Source organism: Gopherus flavomarginatus, chromosome 11 (genome assembly GCF_025201925.1).
Source record: "Gopherus flavomarginatus isolate rGopFla2 chromosome 11, rGopFla2.mat.asm, whole genome shotgun sequence".
NCBI classification, from domain to species: Eukaryota; Metazoa; Chordata; order Testudines; family Testudinidae; genus Gopherus; species Gopherus flavomarginatus.
In genome coordinates this window covers 20,607,978-20,635,028 of record NC_066627.1, presented here as the reverse complement: position 1 = coordinate 20,635,028, position 27,051 = coordinate 20,607,978, and the positions used below count along the sequence as shown (strand labels likewise).

Below are 27,051 nucleotides of genomic sequence, written 5' to 3'. Positions count from 1 at the left end.
TGAGCTGGTGTAACAGCTCTATATCACTCTCGCACAGCACTGGAGGCTTTTAGGAGCATTGTTGGAGGGGAAGGGACATGACCACAGTACCACTGGGCTCTGACTATTCTCAGCTGTTGCAATGGCTCAAAGTTAGAAATTGCAAACTCCTGGGGAAGCAAAGTAAAAGTTTAGACCAGAATATGCACCATCGTAAGTGGGGACAGAAATTCTCTGAACCTCTCTATCCTTACTTCAGAGAGTTCCTCCACAGAGCCTTTGAAGAGGTGTGTGACAAGACGAGAAAGAGCTCCACTCTTTCCCCCACAGCCCTCTCACCCAGGTGGCAAAAACGGCAGAATGAGCCTGCCACAGAGGAACATTACAGTCCCCTTCTTCTCTCTCCATCTGCTACTATCATCTAAGGGCATATCTACACGTACAGCACTGCAGTGGTGCAGCTGTACTGATGCAGCTGCGGTGCTGCAGCACATCTGGTGAAGACGCTATATGCCAATAGGAGAGAGCTCTACTGTTGGCATAATAAAACCACCTCCATGAATGGCAGAAACTATGTTGGTGGGAGAAGCTCTTCCACTGACATACTGCTGTCCACACCAGCGTTTAGGTTGGTGTAGTTTATGTGGCACAGGGGGTGGTTTATTCACACCTCTGAGCAATATGAGTTACGCCAACATAAGCTGTACTATAGACATAGGCTAGGCCTACACTGGAGGGGGGTGGGGGGTGGGAAGGGGAGGGTAGACCTAAGATACGCAACTTCGGCTACGCGAATAGACTCTGCTTCTGCTTCTCGCAATGGTGGAGTTCCAGAGTTGACAGCAGAGCTATCGGGGATCAATTTTATTGCGTCTACACTAGACGTGATAAATTGATTCCCGATAGCTCGATCACTACTCGCAGATGTACCCACAGCCTTATCTCTCAAAGGCAGGATGTAGATTAATTAGAGAAGAACTGGACTACTGGAGAGACAAGATCTGGGTGCCCATTTTGGATCAGCTAACTGGTTGAATGTAGTGCCTGGGTGATAAGCAGAAGGCAGACCATTCCACAAAGCTCACCGCAATGAAGTCTTGAGCACAATTATACGTATGTGTGTGTGTAGCAGTGGACAAAGTACTGAGGACTGTCCCAGCTGCCCCTCTTCTAGCCATTGTTCAGCTAATTTCTTGTAAGTGTTGCAGCAGAACTGAGTCCTAAGGGAAAGATGAGCACAGAGGTGGAGGTCCATGTTTAGCAGGTGATGTAAGAAATCACATAGCCAACTGTAGGAGTAGGGGTAAAACAGTGTATTAGGCTGGCAACACAGGCAGAGAGGAGGAGATAAATTGACAAGATCATCTAAGATGAGTTACATGCCCAAATGAAGCAATGAATAGGAGCAAAAGAAATCCTAAGATCTTGGAAACATCTATATTTCACCACACGTCCAAGAAACAATACTCACTGAAATTAAAAGGTACAGCACAAAAAGTAAAATCCCTGCAAGCTGTATGGAAACTTTTAAAAGACACTATAGTAGAGGCTCAACTTAAATGTATACCCCAAATTAAAAATCATAGTAAAAGAACAAAAAAAGAGCCACTGTGGCTAAACAACAAAGTAAAAGAAGCACTGAGAGGCAAAAAGGCATCCTTTAAAAAGTGGAAGTTAAATCCTAGTGAAAAAAATAGAAAGGAGCATAAACTCTGGCAAATGAAGTGTAAAAATATAATTAGGAAGGCCAAAAAGGAATTTAATAACATCTAACCAAAGATTCAAAAAGTAATAGCAAAAAAATGTTAAGTACATCAGAAGCAGGAAGCCTGCTAAAGAACAAAATTGTCAGACACATAAACAAACATAATTTGTTGGGGAAGAGTCAACATGATTTTTGTAAAGGGAAATCATGCCTCAATCAATCTACTACAATTCTTTGGGGGGGGTCAACAAGTATGTGGATAAGGGGGATCCTGTGGATACAGTGTACTTAGATTTTCCAAAAGCCTTTGACAAGGTCCCTCACCAAAGGCTCTTAAGCAAAGTAAGCTGTCGTGGGATAAGAGGGAAGATGCTCTCATGGATTGGTAACTGGTTAAAAGATAGGAAACAAAGAGTAGGAATAAATGGTCAATTTTCAGAATGGAGAGAGGTAAACAGTGGTGTCCTCCAGGGGTCTGTACTGGGCCCAGTCCTATTCAACATACTCATAAATAATCTGTAAAAAAGGGGGAAAGAGTGAGGTGGAAAAATTTGCAGATGATACAAAACTACTCAATATAGTTAAGTCCAAAGCAGACTGCGAAGAGCTACAAAAGGATCTCTCAGAACTGGATGACTGGGTAACAAAATGGCAGATGAAATTCATTGTTGATAAATGCAAAGTAACGTACATTGGAAAACCTAATCTCAACTATACATATAAAATGATGGGGTCTAAATTAGCTGTTACCACTCAAGAAAGAGATCTTGGAGTCATTGTGGATAGTTCTCTGAAACCATCCACTCAATGTAAAGTGGCAGTCAAAAAAGCAAATAGAATGTTGGGAATCATTAAAAAAGGGATAGATAATTAGACAGAAAATATCATATTGCTTATACATAAATCCATGGTATGCCCACACGTTCAATACTTCATGCAGTTATGGTCGCCCCATCTCAAAAAAAGATATATTGGAATTGGAAAAGGTTCAGAAAAGGGCAACAAAAATTATTAGGGGTATGGAACAGCAGCCATATGAGGAGACATTAATAAGACTGGGACTTTTCAGCTTGGAAAAGAGACGACTAAAGGGGGATATGATAGAGGTCTATAAAACCATGACTGGTGTGAGGAAAGTAAATAAGGAAGTATTATTTACTCCTTCTAATAATGCAAGAACTAGAGGACACCAAATAAATTAATAGGCAGTGGATTTAAAACAAACAAAAGAAGCATTTTTTCACACAACACAGTCAATCTGTGGAACTCCTTGCAAGAGGATGATGTGGAGGCCAAGACTACAACAGGGTTCTAAAAAGAACTAGATACGTTCATGGAGGAAAAGGTCTATCAATGGCTATTAGCTAGGATGAACAGGAATGGTATCCCTAGCCTCTGTTTGCCGGAAGCTGGGAATGGGTGACAGGAGATGGATCATTTGATGATTACCTGTTCTGTTCATTCCCTCTGGGGCACCTGGCATTGGCCACTGTTGGAAGACAAGATACTGGGCTAGATGGACCTTTGGTCTGACCCAGCATGGCCCTTCTTATGTTCTTAAAGGAGCAGTCTGTGGGATCAAGCTTGTAGATACATACAAGCTTTGTCTTTAAATATTTGCTGTTCCCAGACAAAAGCTCTGTTAAAATGGAATTACAGCTGAGAACACATTTAAATAACTTAGGGGAAAATACATTATAGGGATGCTGTCATTATCGCAAAACAAGCAATATAAACCTAGGAAATTCAGAATTAAGGTTAAACTTAAAAGAAATCTAAACATGCTAAGGTATGGAAACATACAGTTAGGTCACACACACAACTTTAACTCTGGTTGGTACTGACATTATGCAGTAACCACACAACCACGCTGAATACCTTTTAGTGTGTGCAGGTCCCTGATTAGACAAGACTGATTTCTGAAGATTCTTTTTAAGTCTTCAAGGGGAGTTTTGAAGGCAATGGGGATAGCCTGATTTACAGGAGACAGAGAGACCCCTAAATTCAGATCTATTCCAAAGACTAGATCCAACAAGGGGCTGCCTTGTGTGCACTTTCTGTAACTAACTGGGTAAAGCACCTGGACAACAGAGTTCTCAGAAAGTTTCAGGCAACTTAAAAACAAACAAACAAACAAAAAAAACGAACAGTTGTCACTGAGGCAGCAGCTGAAATCTCCCAGAATCAATACTTCCTAGGACTCTCTGAGCAATGAAGAGAGAAGAGTGTACATCTAATAGAGAAACACTCCCTTGCATACTGAAGCAACCAATATCATTAGCAGTACCTGCAAGTGTTGTGGACCCATTGCACATACAGAAGAGAGGTCACAATACAATTAGTGCAATTTAGAAACAAAAGGGAGTGCGGGGGAGGAGACAAGATTAATTCTAACTTATGGTTAATATTCCCTCTTTTGAATGTTACTTGACCCAGCTCCCTAGCTGACCCTGCCTTGGACTCGTTTCTTTATAACTGGGGCCATATAGGCCAACTGGTATATTAACCCTTCTAGGTTTTCTATCTGTTCTATTTACTTTAATCCTGAACAATACCATTTTTTCCTGCAATAGCATAACCACAGTTTCCTCTTTTCCCAATATAAGTCACAATAGGCATTGCCTCCCCATCCAACTGCTGCCTGCAGAAGTACTGGAGTCCTATGAAGATGAGGACATTCATTTCCATCAGTCCCGCAGAGGTCACTATACTTCAAGGTTTGTGAAGGTCATCTCCTAGTGCTGCTGCCCCATGCACTGCGCTCTCTGAGGCCCCAGGCCAATGCTGGTATGGAGTGGCACACTCTGGCCTGGTCTACACTACGCGTTTATATCAAATTTAGCAGCGTTAAATCGATTTAACGCTGCACCCGTCCACACAACGAAGCCTTTTATATCGATTTAAAGGGCTCTTAAAACCGATTTCTGTACTCCTCCCCGACGAGGGGAGTAGCGCGAAATCGGTATTGCCATGTTGGATTAAGGTTAGTGTGGTCGCAATTCGACGGTATTGGCCTCGGGGAACTATCCCACAGTGCACCATTGTGACCACTCTGGAAAGATACACTGGCCAGGTAGACAGGAAAAGCCTCGCGAACTTTTGAATTTCATTTCCTATTTGCCCAGCGTGGAGCGCTGATCAGCATGGACTGAACGGGAGATATTGGATCTGATCGCTTTATGGGGAGACAAATCTGTTCTATCATTTTCCAGAAGATGAAATGCCAAAGCATTTGAAAAAATCTCCAGACAGAGGCCACAGCAGGGACTCAACACAGTGCTGCATGACAAGCGTAACGGAAAGCCAAAGAATCAAATGGACGCTCATGGAGGGAGGGAGGGGGGACTGAGGATTCCAGCTATCCCACAGTCCCCACAGTCTCCGAAAAGCATTTACATTCTTGGCTGAGCTCCCAATGCCTGAAGAGTCAAAAACATTATCCCGGGCGGTTCAGGGTATATCTTGTCAATTTACCCCCCTCCCCAACCCTCTGTGAAAGAAAAGGGGGAAAAAAATCGTTTCTCGCCTATTTTCAATGTCACCGTATGTCTACTGCATGCTGCTGGTAGACGCAGTGCTGTGGCGCTGAACAGCAGCATTCCCTCCCCTTCCTTTCCTGATGGCAGATGGTGCAAAATGGTGGAAAACCGTCCTCATCATCCCGTGAGTGCTCCTGGCTGGCCTCGGTGAGGTTGGCCGGGGACACCTGGGCAACAATGGCAATGATTCCTGGTCATTCCCGGCAGACGATGCAAAAGGATTGAAAACCGTCCTCATCATAGCAACTGGGGGCTGAGCTCCATCAGCCCACTCCTTTCATGTCTAATGAAGACTCTGTACTGCCTGGACTGTCATAGCAGTGGGAGGCTGCCTCCCCGTCATTTTATCTCGCTAAAAAGTCAGTGTTTCTTATTCCTGCATTCTTTATTACTTCATCACACAAATGGGGGGGGACACTGCCATGGTAGCCCAGGAGGGTTGGGGAAGGAAGGAAGCAATGGGTGGGGTTGTTGCAGGGGCACCCCCTAGAATGGCATCATCATTTCTGCAGGATATCTGGGGCTCTGACCCGGAGCGGCTGTGCTCTCTGGTTCTCTAGTACACTTGCCCCATATTCTAGGCAGGACTGACTCTATTTTTAGACAAAACATAAAGGGAATGACCTGGGGAGTCATTCCCATTTTTGTCCATGAGCCCCCGGCCGACCTCAGCAAGACCAGCCAGGACCACCCATGACAGCAGCAGATGGTACAAAAGGACTGATAACCGTCATCGCCAATTTCCAATTGCAAATGCTGCAAAATGACTGATAAAGGTCACGGCCAATTTCGAATTGCAGACGGTGCTATAGCTGGTAACCGTTTCTGCTACCTTGCAAAGGCAAATGAATGCTGCTGTGTAGCACTGCAGTACTGCGTCTGTCAGCGGCATAAAGTACAGATACGGTGACAGTGACAAAAGGCTAAACAGGCTGCATGGCTGCCATGCTATGGCGTCTGCCAGGGCAATCCAGGGAAAAAGGGCACGAAATAATTGTCTGCCATTGCTGTCACGGAGGAAGGATTGAGTGAGAACATTTACCCAGAATCACCTGCGACACTGTTTTTGCATTGGGATCTCAAACCAGAATTCCAATGGACGGGGGAGACTGCGGGAACTATGGGATAGCTACAGGATAGCTACCCACAGTGCAACGCTCCGGAAATTGATGCTAGCCTCGGTACATGGACGCACACCGCCGAAATAGTGTGCTTAGTGTGGCCGCGTGCACTTGACTTTATACAATCTGTTTTAAAAAACTGGTTTATGTAAAATTGGAATAATCCTGTAGTGTAGACGTACCCTTTGATTCAAAGACTAAGGCCAGAAGGGACCATTGTGATTACCTTGGGTGACCTTCTGCATAGTACAGGTCACTCAGTGCTCCCTGCATTAAGCCCTTAACTTGCGATTGAACTGCCCTTGAAGCTCTTGTTCCTTTATAAGCTCCCTTCTGAGATCAGGACCAGTATGTAGAGAATCCAAACTGCAGATTGTACAAGCGGTTAGTTATACAGCATTATACAGAAACTCTGTCCTCTCTCCCTGCTCCCATCCACTGTCCTAGGTACATGGAATACTGAAATCCCAGTATTAAATGGGCTGTGTCATCAAAATAATCAGGAAAGTCAACATCAGACAAAGATGACTTACCCCCATCACCTTACCACGCTGTTCAACGTCTTCCCACATAGAATGAACTATATAGCGACACATGTATTTTCCAGCTCGACCCTCCTGTTTCATTCGTACCAGACACATCCTGCAAGAGAACAAGGACCAGAGAAGTTGGTTTAATTTACAACTGCTTCTTCAGACCTAAAAGAGTGAAAAAGGCTATTTTTATTTTAAATTCCTTACAAGTCTCACTGCAGCATGGAAAGTGCTATAAGTATAAATAATATTCTGCTCTGCTTAGAAAAGTTCCTCTATAAAAATGACACATATTTACTTTCATAAACTTTCCTTCTGTGTATTTAAAGTCAGATCTGCAGGATTTCAGACTAGTCTACAGAGGGGAAATCTACCTGAATATTAAAACTGTTTCAACAATGGCTGGAGCTGCAGCATAGATAAGGCTACCATAGATGGAATTATTCTTCAAATTAGTGAAACCCTCAGAAAGCAGGTTATAAAAATGGCTCTGCCTTCTGGAGGCAGTGCAGTTCCAATCATTTTAAAACCAGATTGAATTTTGGGGGAAATTTCCCAAATGTAGATAAAGCCTTGGTGACAGTATGTTTGTATTGCTTTTTATTCCTGTAAGCCTTGCAGAGCCAGTCCAGCTACAGAAGGCGGCACTGGAGTCTGTCCAAGCTCATTTCTCAACAATTCCTTAAGAATGTGAAGGTCCTTGGAGCCGGGCCAGGTCGCTTTCAGGGAACTGAACCTGCTGTAATTAAACTGACTGTACTGAACTGCCTCTGTGTCCTCATTACTCATGCTGTATCAGTTTAAGAATCACTGCAGGTTTGACTCATGTCCACACTAAGGCTATGTTTATACTACGAGCTAGCGGTGTGATTCCCAGCTTGTGTAGACATATTCATGATAGCTTTCATCTGAGCTAGAATACTACAAATAGGGTAGCTGTGGTAGCATGGGCAGCAGCGGAATGGACTGGCTGCCCTGAGTACATGCCCATGGGGTTCAGGAGGGTATGTACTCAGGGCGGCTAGCTCCTGCTACCATGGCTTCCATTGTCCATGCTACCACAGCCATACTACTATTTTTAGCACGTTAGCTCACATGAGAGCTAGTATGGCTATGTCTATACAAGCTGAGATTCATAGTACATAGTGTAGACATAGCCTAAGGACTTCTGTACACCCCACATTGCCATTTAGTTTGTGGCAATGTGGGGTGTAAATCTACCTCACAGTAATCTACTGTGCACTAAGTGTCTACTTGGACCCTGCTACAGTGCACAAAAAGTTCTCTAGTGTGCTTTGATTTACCTTGCTTTGAAATGGGAATAGATTCAAGTGCACTAGAAAACTTTTAGTTCACAGCAGCAGGGTCAACACATACCCATGGAAACTCAGCATGTGGCAGATTTACAACTCAGCTTGCTGTGAACAAGGTGTTCATGCAGACAAACCCTAGCACTGCCCTAAACTGTTTCAGCTGCAATGACCCACTCTTCAGACCAACGCATTCTGGGAGACTTTGCAAGGTTCCAAGTGCACTGTGGGACATTAGTAGGAGAACTAGGTTGAACTGTTTCAGCTTCTCTGCATCAAAACTGGCACTAAAACAGCTCAGGCTAAACCAGTATTTAGCCCTGAAAAAATATATTCTACTCTGCTTGGTTCGTAGCATGCTTGTAAACCATTTGGAGCACTTTCATGTGTGAATGCAAAGTGCATAGGTTAGGAGATTAAAATGCTGCTTAGATCTGTTTCTCTAGTGCTTAGATCTGTTTCTCTGTTTCACTAGATGTTTCTCTAGTGTACACAAGACCTGTGTCTACCTATGCACATTGACAGTGCTTTGCACATTGTGGCTCCTGCCTCAGTAGAAAGAATAAATTAGCTGCAGAATCTTTATTATTGGGGATGATGTGTAAAAAGGAAAGAAATCAGTTTATATCTCAGATTCCAGACAGGGTCCTGACCATTAGAAAAAAACATCTTCTTCTTGTAAATGGAGTAAAAATTACTCTGGAGGTGAATTACTGATGGACAATAAAACTAGAGCCCCATAAAGTCATTTGTACCAAGATACTTGTCAGAATAGAGCCACATTTTCCAAACAGCACACAAGCGGAAACTGGAGATGAAAAACATCTCATGGACCTAATTTCTTGATGGAGGACATCTGGAAATGGTGAGTGCTGAGTGGCTGGAGCTGGTTATGGAGCACTTGCAGTAGGGATGGGGGCAGGGATAGCTCAATGGTTCAAGCATTGGCCTGCTAAACCCAGGGTTGCAAGTTCAATCCTTGAGGGGGCCATTTAGGGAACTGGGGCAAAAGCCTGTCTGGGGATTGATCCTGATTTGAGCAGGGGGTTGGACTAGATGACCTCCTGAGGTCCCTTCCAACCCTGATATTCTAAGGCTAAGGCATCTTCTGCTCTCTTTCTTACATGGTTTTTCCCATACAAACACTATGATCAGTAATAATCTTGGAATCTCATTGCTTTCCCCACACCTACTCAGATAGATAACAAAAGACCCTGTTTGGGAGTCCAACTCTGGTAAACAAAAGTTGTTTTATACGTTACAGCCTGGGTAGTGAAGCCAAGGAAGAAAGCAAGGAGCCCTGGCAAGAGATTCCCTCAATACAAATGTTGCTTCCCATCCAAGCTGCACTATCCCTCAGTGGTGTCATGGTAGAAGGCAGGAGTGCAACAGACCAATAATTACAATCCATCACTAGCAATGCAAGAATGGAGTTTTCAGAGTAAACCTTGTTCCTCTTGAAGCATGAATGGACGCTGTGTGTTTGGATGCATAGTTCTGTCACAGAGGAGTTGAGCAGCACCAAGACTGAGGTCATGGAATTCTGCAGTTTATTTGAAAATTTGGTAGTTTGTTACTACACCTGCCATCTGAGGTTTAAAAGACACAGATTTTCTTAGACTATAAACTTTATACCTAGATCAACACGGTATGAAATGTTTTACTTTTTCACTACAGAACACGTTCTGTAGTCCACTCAAATACTGACTCATCTTTGTCACACCACTAAGGTGAAACTGTTCCACCTCAGATTACTAGTTTTAAAAAGTTGTTTGCATCATTACTTTAAAACTATGATATTTTGATGCTTCTAAATATTGCCTTTTAATCTGGTTACCTAAAACAATCACTGTTCTGCACTGGTGGTAGAAAAAGCAGATAGTACCCATAGTCAGTTAAAATACCTGCATTTTTAACCAGTTAGAGTCAGATTGGATCCTTTATGCTGTATGTACATTGAAATCAAATCTAAGGGACAAATTCTGTCTTCATAAGCACAAGCAGGGACGCCCTTTTTAAATCAGTAAGTGTCCTACAGGTGGATGTCCCACCAAATGACCTAGATGGTTTCCAATGCAATATCCTGAAGTTAGTAGTGAGGAAACTAGGCAAAATCATATTGCCTGACAAAAAAAATTAGATGAATACAATGAAGAAACAATTGCACTGCGAGACTTTTATTACAGCCAAATAATAAACTGGATTAGAACAACCATGCAATTCCAACACAAAAATACATTTAAAATCTTTACATTTCCAGAGAGTGAAATACAGCTAGCCGCTCTTTAATCTTATTAAAAGACAATAACTTTGAGTTTATACCTGACTAATCACGATTAAACTACTTGATAAAAATTAAACTTCACACCATTAATCAGCACTTAAACTAATAGTTTCAAGTTAAGTAACCGTCATTTCACATCTGACCACCAAAGCTTCAGTTTAAGGACTTATCTGACAAATACAATAAGGCCTGGTCTACACTACATGGCTAGGTCAATGCAAGGCAGCTTGCATCAACCTAGCCAGCAGACAGACGCTCCACTTCCACCCTGGCAGAAACTTTTCTCCTTTTGTATCACAGACATTATGCAGGACACAGCAGACAGCTATATGTAGATTTTTTTTTCTCACTGAGGTCCATTCTTGTTAGTAAACAATGCCAGCAACCCTTCAAACAACTAAAGGCACATTCACCTGTCATTCTGCAGCTGCTGAGCTGATAGTTGAAGAACTCCTTGGTGCTCTCAAGGTGGCCAGTGTATGGCTTCATGAGCTATGGGAGCAAGGGGAAGGCTGGGTCTCCCACAATCACTATTGGCATTGCAACAGTCCCAGTGGTAATCCGCCAGTTGGGAAAGAAAGTCCGTTCTTGCAGCTTTCTAAATAGTACTGTGTTCTTAAAGATGCATGCACCATGCAACTTTCCTGACCAGCCCACACTGATGTCTCCGGTGATCCGCCAGCATTACCATAGAAAAGTAATCCTTTCTGTTGACGTCCTCTATGCCAAGGTAGTTTGGTGCTAAAATAGGGATATGCGTGCCATCCATCACCCCACCCCAGTTCGGGAACTCCACTGCTGCAAAACCATCCACTATATCCTTCCCATTGTCCAGAGTCACAGTCCTATGTCGCAGAAGGCGATTAATGGTCCTGCACACTTGCATGACAACTGCCTTCAAGGTGGATTTCCTGTCTTCAAATTGATTCTCAACTAACCAGTTGCAATCTGGTGTTGCAAGCTTCCACAATGCAATCAATACTCACTTCTCAACAGTCAGTATAGCTCTCACTTGGTGTGTCTGTGCTGGAGGGCTGTGGAAGGTGGCCAGGTAGGGTGAGTACAGACTCTCAAAGAATAACAGTTGATGAGTACCCTTTCTTTCATCCTCCCACACTGGTCTAAGAGCAAATGCTTCAGACACAGGCCAGAAAACATCTTTTTCCAAGTTACCCTGTACCAGCCAGAGCAATCAACACCTTACTCTTCCAATGAGCCTGAGATGTGAGCCATCCTCTAGCCTATTACTTCATCATACAACAAAAAATCCTATTGCAATCCATATAAAACAAGACAGACTTCAATTTGTGTAACAACTTGTGGGGTTTTCCCACGAGTACAGTGAAAATAAGTCAGAGTGAAGTGGCACAGTTAAAGCTATTGTTAAATTGTAATTGAGTATTCTCAAGCTTTCTAAGCCAAAGGTTTTCTCACTTTCAAAATGTTGATTTTATAACTTTAACTCTGAATTCCTTGACTTTCAAAAGGAAGGATATTGTGTTTTTATTTTAATAAATACAACGCTTTAAATTAATAGATATCATAGTATTTAGAACTTAAAATCTATCTCACTGAAGCTTTTGCCCGGGATTTTATATTGACCCCAGGTAACTGAACTCATAGTCCTATAACAGTTCATACAGATTCTTCCGACTGCTGGTCTACACTGGGTTTGCAGATAATGGCCAGTAACCCTAGCTGAGGCCACATATCTCATGGAGGACTATCTGGTCACTCAAGCCATTCAGAGGCCTTCTATGAAGCGAATGATGGCTCCTGATATGTTAGAGAAGGAAATAAGCCTAGGACTCAAAAGTGGTGATAGAAAATGCAGACTGCTATCCAAGGAACATAACTCACACAGGAACGCACCTCAAGGTCCATGGGTCAGATTTCCCTATGACAATAGGCTTATGCCCTTAAGTGTCATTGTCCCACACCTACATAGGAGCAGGGGCTCACTTCTACTCAGAAAGAAGGTAACACAGCTGCCAGAAGACAAGGGATAGACATGACGACTCCTGTGGACAACACAAGCACTGATTCCATGACTGTCACTACAAGGAGTGTAACTTTGGGCAGGTCTGGACCGGAGAGAACATGACCTGAAGAAAATGCCTGAGGAAACTCACAATCTCAGTTGAAGAGGGTCAAAAGACACTGGCTCTCAGACTTTGGGTGTAATCAGACATTTATCCCAGAACAAATGGCCAGTTTATACCCATTTGGTCTTGTGCCAACATAGTCCCTTAGCATAAATAGCTAGTCACCCTCCTTGCAATATTGTCTTCAGTTGTGAGAACTCCAATAATAGAAAAATGTCAAAGGACTGGAAAGAAATCTGAAACCAGCAACCAAAATTAACAGAGGGCTGAAGGCAATTAATTAGGAGGAAAGATTAAAGTAGCTAAATATGCACTGTTTGCCCAAATCACTGCTAAGCAGGATACATAATTTTCCTAAAGTACTTGAAAGAGAAAAAACTTTGTTTAGAGTTGTATATAATTAGGGGATAGGAATGGACCGAGGAGGAGAATGTGCAGCAGAATAAGACCATTAGATATAAGGAAAACTGATTTTAAGGAATTAAATCTAATGAAGGTGCAATGGAAAGAAATATTAAAGACAGCTGATGGACAATGCAAGACACATGTTAAAGCACCATGAACTCCCCTTCCTCTAAAACAGAAGAATATAAGAAACTGCCAATGTATCTTCAGAAAGAACCTCAAACATCTTAGGGTACAGCAGAATTTGGACTGCAAGTGGAAAGGAGAAGCTTGTGACTGGGTGAAGATCTGGGAGGCCCACATGTGCCTATGGTTAGTTGCAAGTAACAACAGACTATTTGGAGCAGTAGCAGCCTTACCTTTGAAGATACACTCTTTCCAGCACTTTGGCCACATACAGAGATAATTGCCAGAGGTTCCGCTTATGTTGTTGCGGGGAATGAATCTTTCAGTGAGATAATGGAAGGGAAATTAAGGGAAGGGCAAACAGAGGCAATTTTACTATTTCCATTAAATGTTTTTAGGGTTTCTTTGTTTTAAGATCAAAGTTGTTTCTCAGTCTGATTCGCACATATATAAAAAGCAAGGTAACAGAATACAAACATAGTTTTAGGTTTAAAATTTAAACCCAAACAGTCAGGAAATTATTATTTAGGTGCCCACATTACTCCCAACTCTGTGACCAAAAAGATACAATACAATAGGGCCTTTCATTAAATAATCACACAACATATTCATATATATCCAATACAGGTTTCAAATGTTATGTTAACAGTTTTTTAAGTGGAATAAGCTGCCAAGGAAGTAAGATGCAAAGACTCTCAATACATTGCAGAGTCTGGAAATTAAGGGGGAAAGACGGGAAATAAGAGATGCAGAAAAATGAGGGGGACAAGGTTGCTGGGCCAAGTGACTATTTCTTCCCAGAAATTTCTTTTGGCCTGTGGATAGATCCTATAGGTTACAGTAGTAAACTTAATTCTTCAGACGTTAGGCTCCTAAGAGAACTGGCAGTCTGGAAAATACTGTATTCCCTTGTGTGTCCCTGCTACGTCCCTCTGACCTTTTCAAATGTGTTATGTTAGATGAAAATTAGATTTTTTTTGGCTACTTATTTCACGAATGAAGAAAAAAATATTGCTTATGGCGTTAAATATTTTTACATGCACCCAATCTGGCATCTACTGAACTTGCAGGGCCATTTTAGAGGTGCAAGTGTAAATGTCAGTGCTATAATTTGTTAAAGGTTTCTGACAGCCAGCAATTAAAATCGCCACAAATTCTCACAATTTAAACCACTTTTACGTAAATGTAAACTTTTCCTAAAACAGCTAAATGAGAGTTTTCCATCCAGCCTGAGTGAGGCTTTTTGATAAGCTCATGGCAATGCTCTTTCTGCTACTGAGGATTTTCGAGAATACTACAAATATTAGCTTCTCTTTGGGTCTGCTTGACCTTTAATAAAAATTTGCTAAAACACCGAAGCTAACCATGGAACTGCTTTTTGAGCTGACAGGATTGCTTCAGTCTGCATCATGAAAATAAACAACTTATTATTATAACTTTCACTTACCAGACATGAAGTTGTGCTATTAGAAACCAAGAGTTCAATGTATCAGGCATATGGCACCCTAGGAGAAACAAAACAAAACTAAACACAGAAAAATTGCAAGATGCTTTCCATTGATTTTTACATTTTAAAGAAATGTTCTTACCTTAAACATATTTTTGTACTTTAACTTGTTGTTTCATACACTAAACATATATTAGAAGATCCTGCCTAGATCTACTTCGAAAGTTTGTGTTTTACTCCACAGAGAGCTCCGAAAACAAATTTTACTCACTTCTTAGGGGGAAGGAATTGTCATTTACGGTACGTGTGGACAGCACCTTGATTGGCTGGCCTCTAGGTGCTACCACATTGTAAATGTTAAAACAAAATAATAATAAGGAAGACCCATCTCTCTTTCCAGGTCTAACTCTATTAGCACAGAGAAGACCTCTATCCATCCCATATCTCTTAATCTGATCTCAGTGCTCAGACCTCACACCTGCTAATTCAGAAACTCTCACTCTTCATGCTTTAACCTGATTGTTGAGATCAGTTAAGACAGACTTGCTACCAGTTCCTTCTTTTGCATGTCTGCATAGGTCAAGGCCCCTCACGTTCTGGAACAGACTTCCTCCCTTGGTCTGACAGAGGGAGAGTATGTTGACATTCAGAGCACACTGACAGGCTCTTCTGTTTACCCAAGACAAAGTTCAACTCTATAAAGCAGGCCATACAAAGTCTATGCACCACGTAAGTCAAAGGTGCACAAACCTCATGTGGGTCTCTGCACAAGGGAGAATTTCACTCTTGAATTTTTCTGGAGGGGTGGGAAAGAAGGGGTTCATTAGGCTATGGAAGTCCTTTGAGTGTCATCTCTGACATCATGTCAATTTGATTATTTACTATTGGATATTTTAAATCCTTCATTGTTCATATGCCCAGAGATCCTAACAGACAGTCTATAAACTGGGAAAATTAAAGTAAACAAACAGCTGGGAGTTCTAGAAGCACAGCGACTAATCACATGCAAATTAAGAACCCGACTTGCTGATACACTAGGCGCCTTTCTATATTAAGTGCAAAAAGCTATATGTTAATGCAACATTCAGGTTGCAGAACCAAGCATTCAATTAAGGAATTTCAAAATGTAAAGGTTCTTTCTGCTGCATTAATTTGGCCTAGCTGGAAAATATGTATTTTGCTTTCCCTGTAAAATGCAATCTTTCATATATTTTTGTTCACCTCTGCATACCATCTATTATGCAGAGAATATAGAATGGTGTAGTATAAAGATTTTATCAATATGAGTCTTCAGTATCAGCAGATCCCAAATGAGTGCCAATATAACCTTTATGCCATACCACACGGTCATGTATTCTGTATATGCCACATATGTTACAAAATTAACTCAACAACTTGTTTACTGGGACTATTTTTATATCCTTGATAGACAGATTCCCCAAGGCTGCAATTTATTTTCATTGTATCTAATGTAACTGAGTACGTTTTCATTATCTGTATAACTATCTAACAGTAATACTTTATGGCAGTGGTTCTTAACCTGGGGTGCATGCACCCCCGGGGGCTGCGAGATGCCCTTTCTGGGGGTGTGAGACATGCCAGATTTTTTCAGAAGATAAATCATCGAAAACACGAATTAAGCACAGGCAAGTAAGTACAACTACTTCGTTTCATCAAACCTATGTATTTATTAACATTATACATTTTTAACTATTACTGTAATATACAAACAAAAAATATCTAGGTTTAAGGGGTGCAAGAACATATTTTGATTTCTGATAAGGGGGTGAGAACATATTTTGAGAACCAAAGGGGTGCAGGCTGCAGTAAAGGTTAAGAACCACTGTTCTATGGTCTGGAAGCAGCCATCACAAGGCTGAAGGCAGAGAGTTCTTCAAAGGATGGCAGATGTAAAATGGAATGAATTTAAAACCAAAGAAGAAGTTAGGAGAGTAGATTGTGAAATCAGGGTATAAGATTGGTTACAAATAAAAAAGATTACAATGTTGGGGACACTGCAGATGACAAACGGATGACAGGATGCCAAACAAAATAATGCAAGCACAACCAAGGTCAGTCCCACCTAGAGGTCAACTACCATCTAGATGACAGGACATCATGTGCAAAGACATAACCAGGCTAGGCTTAATGGAGGAACAAGCCATGGACAGGAATGAGTGGCGACACTGTACTGCTCCCCATCTCTGCAAAGATGCTCCAGGATGAAAGAGAGAATGAGAGAGACAGAAAATGTCTAATCCTCTTTTGACTCCTACAAACTTTTTGGTTTCAATGATACCTTGTGGCAATAAATGCCACAAATTATATATGCATTTTGTAAAAAAAAAAATGATTTTATCATTTTAAATTTGTTGCCTTCAATTTTTTTTTGACCTTTTGTTCTTGTATGATAGAATCATAGGGTTAGAAGGGATTGCAAGGGTCATCTAGTCTAACCCCTACCATGATGCAGGATTTGTTGTGTCTAAACCATCCAAGATAGATAGCTATCCAGCCTCCTTTGGAAAACCTCCAGTGAAGAAGCTTCAACAACTTCCCGAGGCATCTGTTCCATTGTCCCACTATTCTTATAGCTAGGATTTTTTTCCTGAGATTTAATCTAAATCTACTATGCTGTAGTTTAAACCCATTGCCTCTTGTCTTGCCCTCTCTGGCAAAATAGAACTTTTCGCCACCTTTTTTTATGGCAGCCTTTCAGGTATCTGAAGATCGCTATCATATCCCTCTTTAATCTTCTCTCTTGCAAACTAAACATATCCAGTTCCTTCAGGCTTTGCTCACATGGCTTGCATTCCATCCCTTTGATCATCTTTGTCATTCGCTTTCTGGTTTCTCTTCATCTTTTCTATACATTAGTGACCAAAACTGGACACAGTGCTCCATCTGAGGTCAAACCAGCACTAAGCAGAGTGGTACTATCACCTCCAGTGACTTGCATGCTATGCCTCTGTTAATGCAAGCTGAAACTGCATTTGCTTTTTTTTGCAACAGCATCACATCACTTTGAGGTTGTGAGCCACAACTCTCAGATCTTTTTCAGTAGCACTGCTGTCAAGCCAGTTTTCCCCCGTTCTATATTTGTACATTTGGTTTTTCTTCCCTAAGTGTAGCACCTTAATATTTGTCTTCACTGAATTTATCAAGATCCCTCTGAATTTTAGCTCTATCCTTCAAAGTGTTGGCAACCTCCCCAGCTTTGTGTCATCTGCAAACTTGATCAGTATGCTCTCTATTCCTATGTCCAAGTTATTAATAAAGATGTTAAACAACACTGGACCCAGAAGAGATCCCTGTGGAACTCCACTTGAGATCTCCCTCCAAATCCATCATTCCATTAATAGCTACTCTTTGTTTATGGTTGTTTAACCAATTGTGTGTCCACTTAATGACAAGCCCGCATTTCTCCAGCTTACTTATCAGAATACCATGTGGGACTATGTCAAAAGCCTTGCTGAAGGTATATTATGTCCACAGCATTCCTCTTATCCACCAAATCAGTTGCCCTGTCTAAAAAGAAAATCAAGCTGGTTTGAAATGATTTGTTCTTGGTAAATCCAAGTTGGCTGCTAGTAATTGCCCCTTCATCCTCCAGGTATTGGCAAATTGAATGTTTTACACATAGCTCTATTAGCTTCCCAGCTTTCGAGGTCAGGTTGACTTGTCTATAATTCCCCGGATCCTCTTTCCCCCCCTTTTATAGACGGGGCTCTATATTTGCCCTTCTTCAATCCTCCAGGACCTCTCCTGTCATCCATGAGTTTGTACATATTATTGCCAGTGGCTCCACGATTTCTTCAGCTAATTCCTTCAGCACCCTCAGGTGAATAGCATCAGGCTTTGCTGATCCGAATTCATTCAAATTGGTCAGAAGATCTCCGATGTGTTCTTTACTTATCCCAGTCTGCATCCTTTCCCTTTTATTGTCTATGGTAACTTCGCTAGTCATTCAATCACTTTATTTTTTGTGAGAAGACTGAAATAAAGTAGGCATTGAGCAGCTCCACCTTTCTATCATCTTTTGTTACCAGCTCACCTTCTCTGTTAACCAGTGGACCCACACTGTCTTTGATCTTTCTTTTTTTGTCTGAACATATTTGAAGAATCCCCTCCTGTTGTCTCTAGCATTCCTTGCCAGCAGTAACTTATTCTTTGCCATGGCTTTCCTGATTTTGGCCCTATACGCTTGCACTATTCCCAGGTATACTTCCTTGGTGACATACCCTTCCTTCCATTTCCTGCATGCATCCCTTTTGGGTTTTAGATAGCTAAAAGGCTACTTGTGCAGCCACACTGGCTCTTATCTTTCCTCTGTATCGGACTAGCTTGATGTTGAGTTTCTAGTATTACATCTTTTAAGAACTGCCAGCCCCCTTTGACTCCTTTTTTTCTTAATTGGTTTTTCCATGGGACCTTGCCTACTATTTCTCTGACTCAATTGAAATCCACCTTCCTGAAATCCAGTGTCCTTGTTTTGCTGTTCTCATGCCCTCCTTTCCATAGGATCTTGAATTCTATCTGATCATGATCACTTCCTCCCAAGTTCCCGACCACCTTACAGTCACAACTAGTTCATCCCTGTTGGTCAAAAGCAGATCCAAAATGGATGACCCCCTAGTTGAGGGAAACTAGAAGAGCCCTAATTAACTTCACTATACTGTTTATTTTTTTCATACTTATACCATTTCCTCTCTTTTCTTCCCCAGATGGTAAAGAGTCCCAATCTTTTCAATCTCTCTTCATGTGGAAGTCTCTCCATGTGTCTAATAATTTTCACTACCTATATTTCAACCCCTTCTATTTCTGCTCTTTTTTAAATATATATATAACTAGAACAGAACATAATATTCCAGGTGAGGCGTTATCATCAATGTATATAACGGAATTATAATATTTTCAGTATTACTTATTTTTTTTTAATCACTGCTGTGCATTGCACAAAAGTTTTAAATTGAACTGTCCACAGGGATACGTTTAATTTTATCATGAGTGTCTACAGTTAATTTAGAAACCAACAATGTGTATGATAAATTTAAATTAGTCCTTCCAATGTGCACTAACTTGGCACTTAACACTGAATTTCCTTTTCCTTCATGCTGCCCATTTTCCTACCTTGGCTATGTCCCTCAGATGTTCCCCACAGATTTCTCAAATCTTGACTAACCTAAATATTTTGTGCCATCTGAGGACTTTGCCAATTTTTTTTAAATTCTAAGTCAATTACAACATCTGTTTCTCCATTATCCATTACTTTGCTGATATACTTAAAGAATTCTAATTGATTAGAGAGGCAGTTTTCCTTTACAGATGCTGTTGCTGGTTTGTCCATTCTTGTCTAAAGAAATCTGATAATTCTAGTTTTAACCAATTTTAGTTGATGCTGAAGTAGGCTTATAGGTCTGCAACTCCCAGGATCACCCACTGCTTGGTAAACTGGCCACAATCAAACATCTACTCCTGATAGTAAGATGTCAATTCCCAATGACTTGTAAAATTTTCACACTAGCATTTTCATGCTGTCTTCCATTTTGCCCCTCACACATTAGAGGAGCTCGCTGTAAACATGTACAAAACTACCTCACTGTCCTCCTTAAAACTCTCCTCTGCCATGTTGCTTTTACAAAAAACCTAACAGATAGGAAGCTGGTAGGCTGAAAAGCTGCCCATCACACTGATTAATGTTGTCTCATGGTTTCTGCGATGGGTTGGGTCACAGAAACCTCCTTGGGAGCTGCCACTTGATGTGCCAAGACTACCTCTACTCCCATTTTCCCTGCCAGCTCAGGACTCCAGAACCCTGTCCTGCTGAGCCAGACACTCCACTCTGTTCCAACAAAGACCCAGAGTCTGGATTACTTGCCCCAAAGCTGCAGGTTAACCGGAAAACAGCTCACAGAAGTGTGCTTGTCTTTAGCACTTAGATGCCCAACTCCCAATGGGGTCTAAACCCAAATAAATCTGTTTTACCCTGTATAAAGCTTATGCAGGGTAAACTCATAAATTGTTCACCATCTATAACACAGATAGAGAGATATGCACAGTTGTTTGCTCCCCCAGGTATTAATACATACACTAAACAGTGATTTTATTAAATACAGAAAGTAGGATTCAAGTGGTTCCAAGCAGTAATAGACAGAACAAAGTCTGTCTAAAATAAAATAAAATGCGCAAATCTATGTCTAATTAAACTGATTACAGATAATCTCACCCTCAGAGATGCTTCAGTAAGTTTTTTCCTCAGACTGGACACCTTCCAGGCCTGGGCACAATTCTTTCCCCTGGTACAGCTCTTGTTCCAGCTCAGGTGGTAGCTAGGGGATTGTTCATGATGGCTCCTCTTCCCTCTTTGTTCCGTGCCACTCCTTTATATATCTTTTGCATAAGGCGGGAATCCTTTGTCTCTCTCTGGGTTTCCACCCACACACCCACACACGAAAAGCACCAAGTTAAAGATGGATTCCAGTTCATGTAACATGATCACATGTCACTGTAAGACCCCAAGCTTGCATTCCTCCCAGCCTGACTCACAGGAAGGCTTGCTTGCAAACAGAGCCCCAATCAATTGTCCCAGTTGATGGGAGCCATTAGGATTCCAAACCCACACTTTGCATAATTACAATAGGCCATCAGAGTTATATTTCATATTTCTAGTCCCAGTTACAAGAGTGGTACATTTATACAAATAGGATGATCAGACTCAGTAGATTATAAGCTTTGTAATGAAACCTTACAAGAGACCTTTTGCATGAAGCATATTCCAGTTACATTATATTCACTTATTACCATATTTTTATAAACACATATAGACTGCACAACGTCACAGTTTCCTTGTGCTCCCCTTCTCTTTCTGTATCTATGTGTTTGCACATGCCTAGCACAAGATGGTCCTGGCCCATGACTGAGACTAAGTGCTACAGAAAAACAAATACAACAACAAATATGTTTACGTACAGCCAAATGCACTGCAGCTCAGACTTGAGGCAGTTCAAGCACTTGATTCCCACAGAACTCTGGGGTGAATACCATCTGGTCCTACTGACTTGCTGTTCTGAAAATTTATCAATTTGTTCTAGCACAAGCTCCTAACACTTCAATCTCTGAAAGTGTCCTCTAATTTTTACTTGAAGAATAGGTCCAGGTTGGTATCTCTTTAGTATCAGTTGTGGGGAAGACTGATGCAAAGAAGTCGTTTAGCTTCTCTGCAATGTCCTTGTCATCCTTAGTTGCCCCCTTTACCAGCTAGTGGTCCAGCGCACCCATCCATACTCACAGACTTCCTGCTTCTCATATACTTAAAGAATTTCTTGTTATGTTTTTATGTCTCTCCTCTATTTGCTCTTCAACATCCCTCTTAGCTCCCTACTTTTAACTCTCACTTTACAAACTATCTGCCATTGTTCATGTTTCTTTTTACTGGCTTCACTAGGGTTGGATTTGCATTTTCTAAAGGATGGCTCAAATAACCTGTTGTAAATTGCCCTTTAACTAGACTATTCTTTATTTGGTTTGGTTTAAGTACATAGAAAGACATGAGATGCTTATCTAAGGTCTCTAGGAGACTGATCCTGTACTATTTAAGTGAGCTGGAGTTTTGCCATTGACATGTGAGCAGGATAAAGTTCTCCACATGATTAAAACCACAATCTTAACAAAAACTGCAACACATCAGTATGGCCAGTTTCTCTCAACAACAGAAGAAAGGGTTACTCACATTGTGCTGTAACAGTTGTTCTTCGAGATGTCTCCCTATAGATGCTCCACTTCAGGTGTGCATGTACCTTGATCGGAAATTTTTCATTAGCAGTGTCCGTTTGGCCCATGCATGATCTCTGTGCAACCTCATGGCATGCTCTGAGGGTATACAGGGCTGCATGGGTGAACCACCCTCAGTTCCTTCTCTATCCAAATGTCCAACAAAGCACAGTCCAAAGCAGAGGAGATGGAGGGCAGGCAATAGAGCACCCACACGGACATGCATCTCGAAGAGCCACAGTTACTGAACAAAACAAGTAACGCTTTCTTCTTCTTCAAGTAGTGCCCCTATGGATGCTCCATTTCAGATGACTCCCAAGAAGTATCCTCACAGGGATGTGGGAGTTTCGGAATCAAGTCCAAGACTGAAGACAGTACTGCATTACCAAGTGCGGCATCAGATCTGGTGACATGGACGAAGGCATAGCATTTAGAAAAGGTATGCGCTGAGACCCATGTAGCAGCTATGCATATCTCAAATACTGGAATGTTTTTGAGAAATGCTGTGGAAGCTGCCTGCAATCTAGTACTGTGCTGTTGATCCTCTGGGGAGGCAAAGCACCAGCTGCATTATAGCAATCAGTAATATATCCAGAGATCCATCTGAACAGTCTCTGTGAAGAAATCGTGTACTCCCTAGATCTTTCTGTGATGGAGACAAACAGTTTAGGTGATTTCCAAAATTGCTTGGTCCTATTCAGGTAAAAGGCCAAAGTCCAATGTACATCTAACATATGAAAGGAGGTCTCATGCTGAGATTTATTTGGTTTAGGAAAAAATACTGATAGATGAATATACTGGCTAAGATGGAAATCCAACGCACCTTAGGAGAACTTCAGAGGACTCGATGAGTCTTGGCAGATTCTCTGTCACATCCTGAATTCTTGCTCCAGGTAAGCAGCACTCTTCTAGGGAGTCTCAGTCTGGGTGGCAGATAGATACTCAGTCCCCGACCACCATCACTCTGCTCCTCCTCTTGGAAGTGGTGGTCACGAAACTCCCATCCCTTCTGACCCCTTCCTCTGATGACTTTTCCAAGGCATTATCAACAGTATTACCTGTACAGAGAGCCTGAAAGCAGTTACTTACCTCTATCAGTGTTGGGAGTACACTGGTTCTTCTCTTCCTTCTTCATGAGGTCACCAGTTTTCTTCCCTGTTCTTCAGCCCCCATTGCACTGCCCTCTCCGATTTTTCAGCATGCTATGCCCACAGTACCAGAATGTGGCACACAGACCTAGCTTTAGCATTTATTTTATTTAGCAGGCCTGTCTCCTGTAAGACATTGGCTTTAGCAGTTAGCATAAAGTTGAGGCCTATAAACTTTGGCACAGATCAATGGCCCAACTAAGTTTTGGGGACCTGGGAATAGCGTGTTTAAGGGGGAAGTTTGTATGTACTGACACCAGACAACCACAGGAATATGAGCAAACACCAGCTTTTGGATATTTTAAGATAGGAACCTCTGCGGATGTCTGACCACAAGAATGCCATGGCAACAAACTGATGTATTTAGTAATAAATTGAGACAATTAATATATAATCCAGCAGTTCTCAAACTATGGGTTGTGACCCCAAAGTGGGTTGTGACCCTGTTTTAGTGAGGTCACCAGCGCTGGAGTTAAACATGCTGGGTCCCAGGGCTGAAGCCTGCGCAGGGGGGGCCTGTAACCTGAGCCCTGCCACCCAGGACCAAAGCCTGAACCCCACCTTCTGGGGCTGAAGCCAAAGCCCAAGGGCTTCAGTCCAGGGCGGCGGGGCTCAGGCTCCCAAGTCCAGGGCTGAAGCCCTCGAGCTTCAGCTTTGGCCCCCGTGCCCAGGGCGGTGGGACTCAGACTTTGTCTTTGGCTCCCCACCGCCAGGGGCAGTGGGGCTTGGGCGAACTCAGGCTTTGGTCCCCGCTCCTGGGGTCACATAGTAATTTTTCTTGTCAGAAGAGGGTCATGGCGCAATGAAGTCTGAGAACCGCTGTACTATAGGAGAAAGTCGCCCCAACATTAGTAAGCTGAGGAAATACAAATAAGGAAGAGAGGAGAGACCCCCACTGAATAGGCATTAGGCATAGTGGCATCAGTATAACATATTATAAGAGTTGTATCCCAGCCTCTGACAGGAGAGAGAGATGTAGCCCTTGGCAGGTGCCAGGATGATGGCCACTGGTGGTGATGAGGAAGGGGATGGTAATGAAAATGATAATGGCTAACATTTCAGGTTGTTCTGAAAAGGATGGAGTAAGTATATAGAGGTCCAGATGTATATTCTGTGTTATCTCCACCTTGCTGGGTTAGAGTGTTTATGACTTTGTGAAATGTATTAATAAACTATTACAAATATAGAAAGGTTTCTGAAGTGTGCGTGTTGCAACTGTGCACATCAGGGTTCCCAAAGGAACAGTAATTTTGATAATACTGGGCCTGATCTTGGGACAAGAATCAGTCAAACCTCAGAGTAATAACTGAGAATTCTTTAAGTAATCAATATAATTAATATATAATCCATAGATCAGGCTACACAAATCCTGACTTCTATTTGGGAAGTCTTCATTTTCTCTGATGCAACGCAGGGTCAATACTTGGGCCTCCAGTCCTTTGACCTTTTCTTCCAGTATGGAGACCAGTTTGCATTTTGTACAGATGAAGTCACTTCTGTCCTCCAGGAGAAAGACAAACATGACACATCCTGTGCAGGTCACGACAGCTGATCCATCACAATCCATATTTTCTTCCCTGTACTGTATCAAGAGCCTTTTCAGATGACGTATTTACTGTTCCCAGAAGCCTGAAAGGCAAAAACTCTGTGGGCTCTCTCCCTAGGTGAACTCCCAGGCAAACTCCCTCTGTTTGCTTCCCTTCTGTTCATGGCTCACTAGGTTCACAGCTGCTCACTGTTCATTAGGTTTGCTTCTTTTGTTGTTGGTGGGCAAGGGCAAAAGATGGGCTAACTGCATTCTGGTTTACCTGCTTCTTGATGTCCATCCATCAGCTCAGCAGCAATGGGGCCAAATGAAGTCTTTCCACCACTTTCTGTCTCATACCAACTTCACCGCTTCATTTACCTTAAACCTTTTTATGTTATGTCATTCTCCACTGTGCCTATTCATCGCATCCTCAGCCTTACTCTATTTCTAGTTCCTTGCACACTGATACGTAGTGGCATGTATGGGATCTTTTCCAGGTCCATTCTTGTCCAAACCATCGCAGTCAGTCAGCTTCCTTTAATCTTCTGGAACAGAGTTATTTCTTGCCCTAGCCATTTTCTTATCACTTTGTTTTTTATTTTCTGCAATCTTGAAACTCTCGGTATTCACCTCAACCAGTTCATTTCTGCAGTCAATATCTTAAATTCATTGGCCTTCCTCATACTCCAACATTTCAACATGTACAGCAGTATTGATAAGACAACTGTCTCTGTACACTGATTTTTGTTTTTATCAAAATGTCTTTAGCTTTCCAGGGCTTACCAAATCCAAACAGAGCCTGGAGAAGACAAACCAAAAAACTATGGCAAGTGAAAGACAAGAAGTAAAGATCAAAGTTGAAGACAAAAACTAGAACAAGTGGAAAAATGTGCGTACTTTGGAGAACTAGTATCAAAGAAAATAAACCGTTGAAGATGACATAAAAAAAAAGACAACATGGGTGAGCCACCATTGCATTTGGAAAACTCTGTAAGATCTGGCTGATACACAACTTCATGTTAACCAACATCTACTATACACATTTTTTAAATTAGCAGGTCTCACAGCAATGCCAACTTGCATACATTGTACATACTCAATTATGCAATATTAAGGTTCTGTGTAAGTTTTACTTCATAGTATCAAATATAGTACTAGGAGGATCTGCCATCTAGCAACAATGAAAACACATGAAACTGGAACATTTATGTTGGGTGTAACCGAAAAACTTTGGAAAGAGCGCTAAAATGTGTTTTTCTTTTAATCAGAAAAAGTTTCTTAAAAAAACCAATGGAAAATAAATCTACCCTCCAATAAATGATGATAAAATGTGCAATTAGCTTCTTTTGCTTTGCATGACAAGCTACATGAAGCAGACACCTTTTCAGATTCCTGGTACTATGTTCCACTGCTGACCCTTGCACAAGGGGTAACTTTATTAAAAAACTATTTTACTCTCCACACATACAAGCTGACCATTTGCTAGCTCCCATAACCTCATGTGAGGCTAAGGCTACCAACTTGCAGGGCTAACTAAAAAGTTATAAAGGAAGGGCAAGATAGTGGAATTTCAAGCTGTTAAATGTGACAAACTTACCTAAAAAAACAAAATCATGCAAAAACTGAAAGATACCTAGAACTTTGGAAAAATCAGATCTCCCAATTTGCAGCTTGCAAAAATGCCATGGGCTAAGATTTCGACGCAGCTAAACTTATTGTCCTTTTTCAAGCAAAGCTGTTCGCAACAGAAAGAATCTTGCCACCTACCGGTCAAGTGTTTGGTTAAGGATTATACCATGAACTAGGAGCCTTATAGATGGCTAAAAAATTCAGCTGAATTTCAACTCACAGAGCAACTCCCTGCTACCTTTCCTACCCCACCAAGATGCTCAACAGTCTGATATAACAGTTTTCAAATGACTAAATTTTATTTCCAAGGTAAAGGTTATAGACAATTTCTCCTGGAGCTTAAGACAAGAGATTCAGACGCCAACTAGTAAGTCAAAGCATTTCACCTCTCAGGAGTGAGCATCACGTGAAGAGGGATCATT

General features: G+C 41.7%; 2 protein-coding genes across 5 annotated transcripts in view; one reads left to right on the top strand and one right to left on the bottom strand.

The window, feature by feature from the left end:
- MMP24 (matrix metallopeptidase 24) overlaps positions 1-27,051 on the top strand; it is a 352,153-nt gene that overhangs the window by 298,287 nt on the left and 26,815 nt on the right. The window lies entirely within an intron of this gene.
- The window catches only part of LOC127031600 (ubiquinol-cytochrome-c reductase complex assembly factor 1), a 93,511-nt gene that overhangs the window by 42,332 nt on the left and 24,128 nt on the right, over positions 1-27,051 (bottom strand). For all 4 annotated transcript variants that reach the window (XM_050918645.1, XM_050918644.1, XM_050918643.1 and 1 more), the window contains exons 6-7: positions 14,555-14,612; positions 6,878-6,986 (exon numbers count right to left, since the gene is read on the bottom strand). In XM_050918645.1, coding sequence (XP_050774602.1) covers positions 6,878-6,986; positions 14,555-14,612 — 167 coding nt within the window. The remainder of the gene's footprint in view (positions 1-6,877; positions 6,987-14,554; positions 14,613-27,051) is intronic.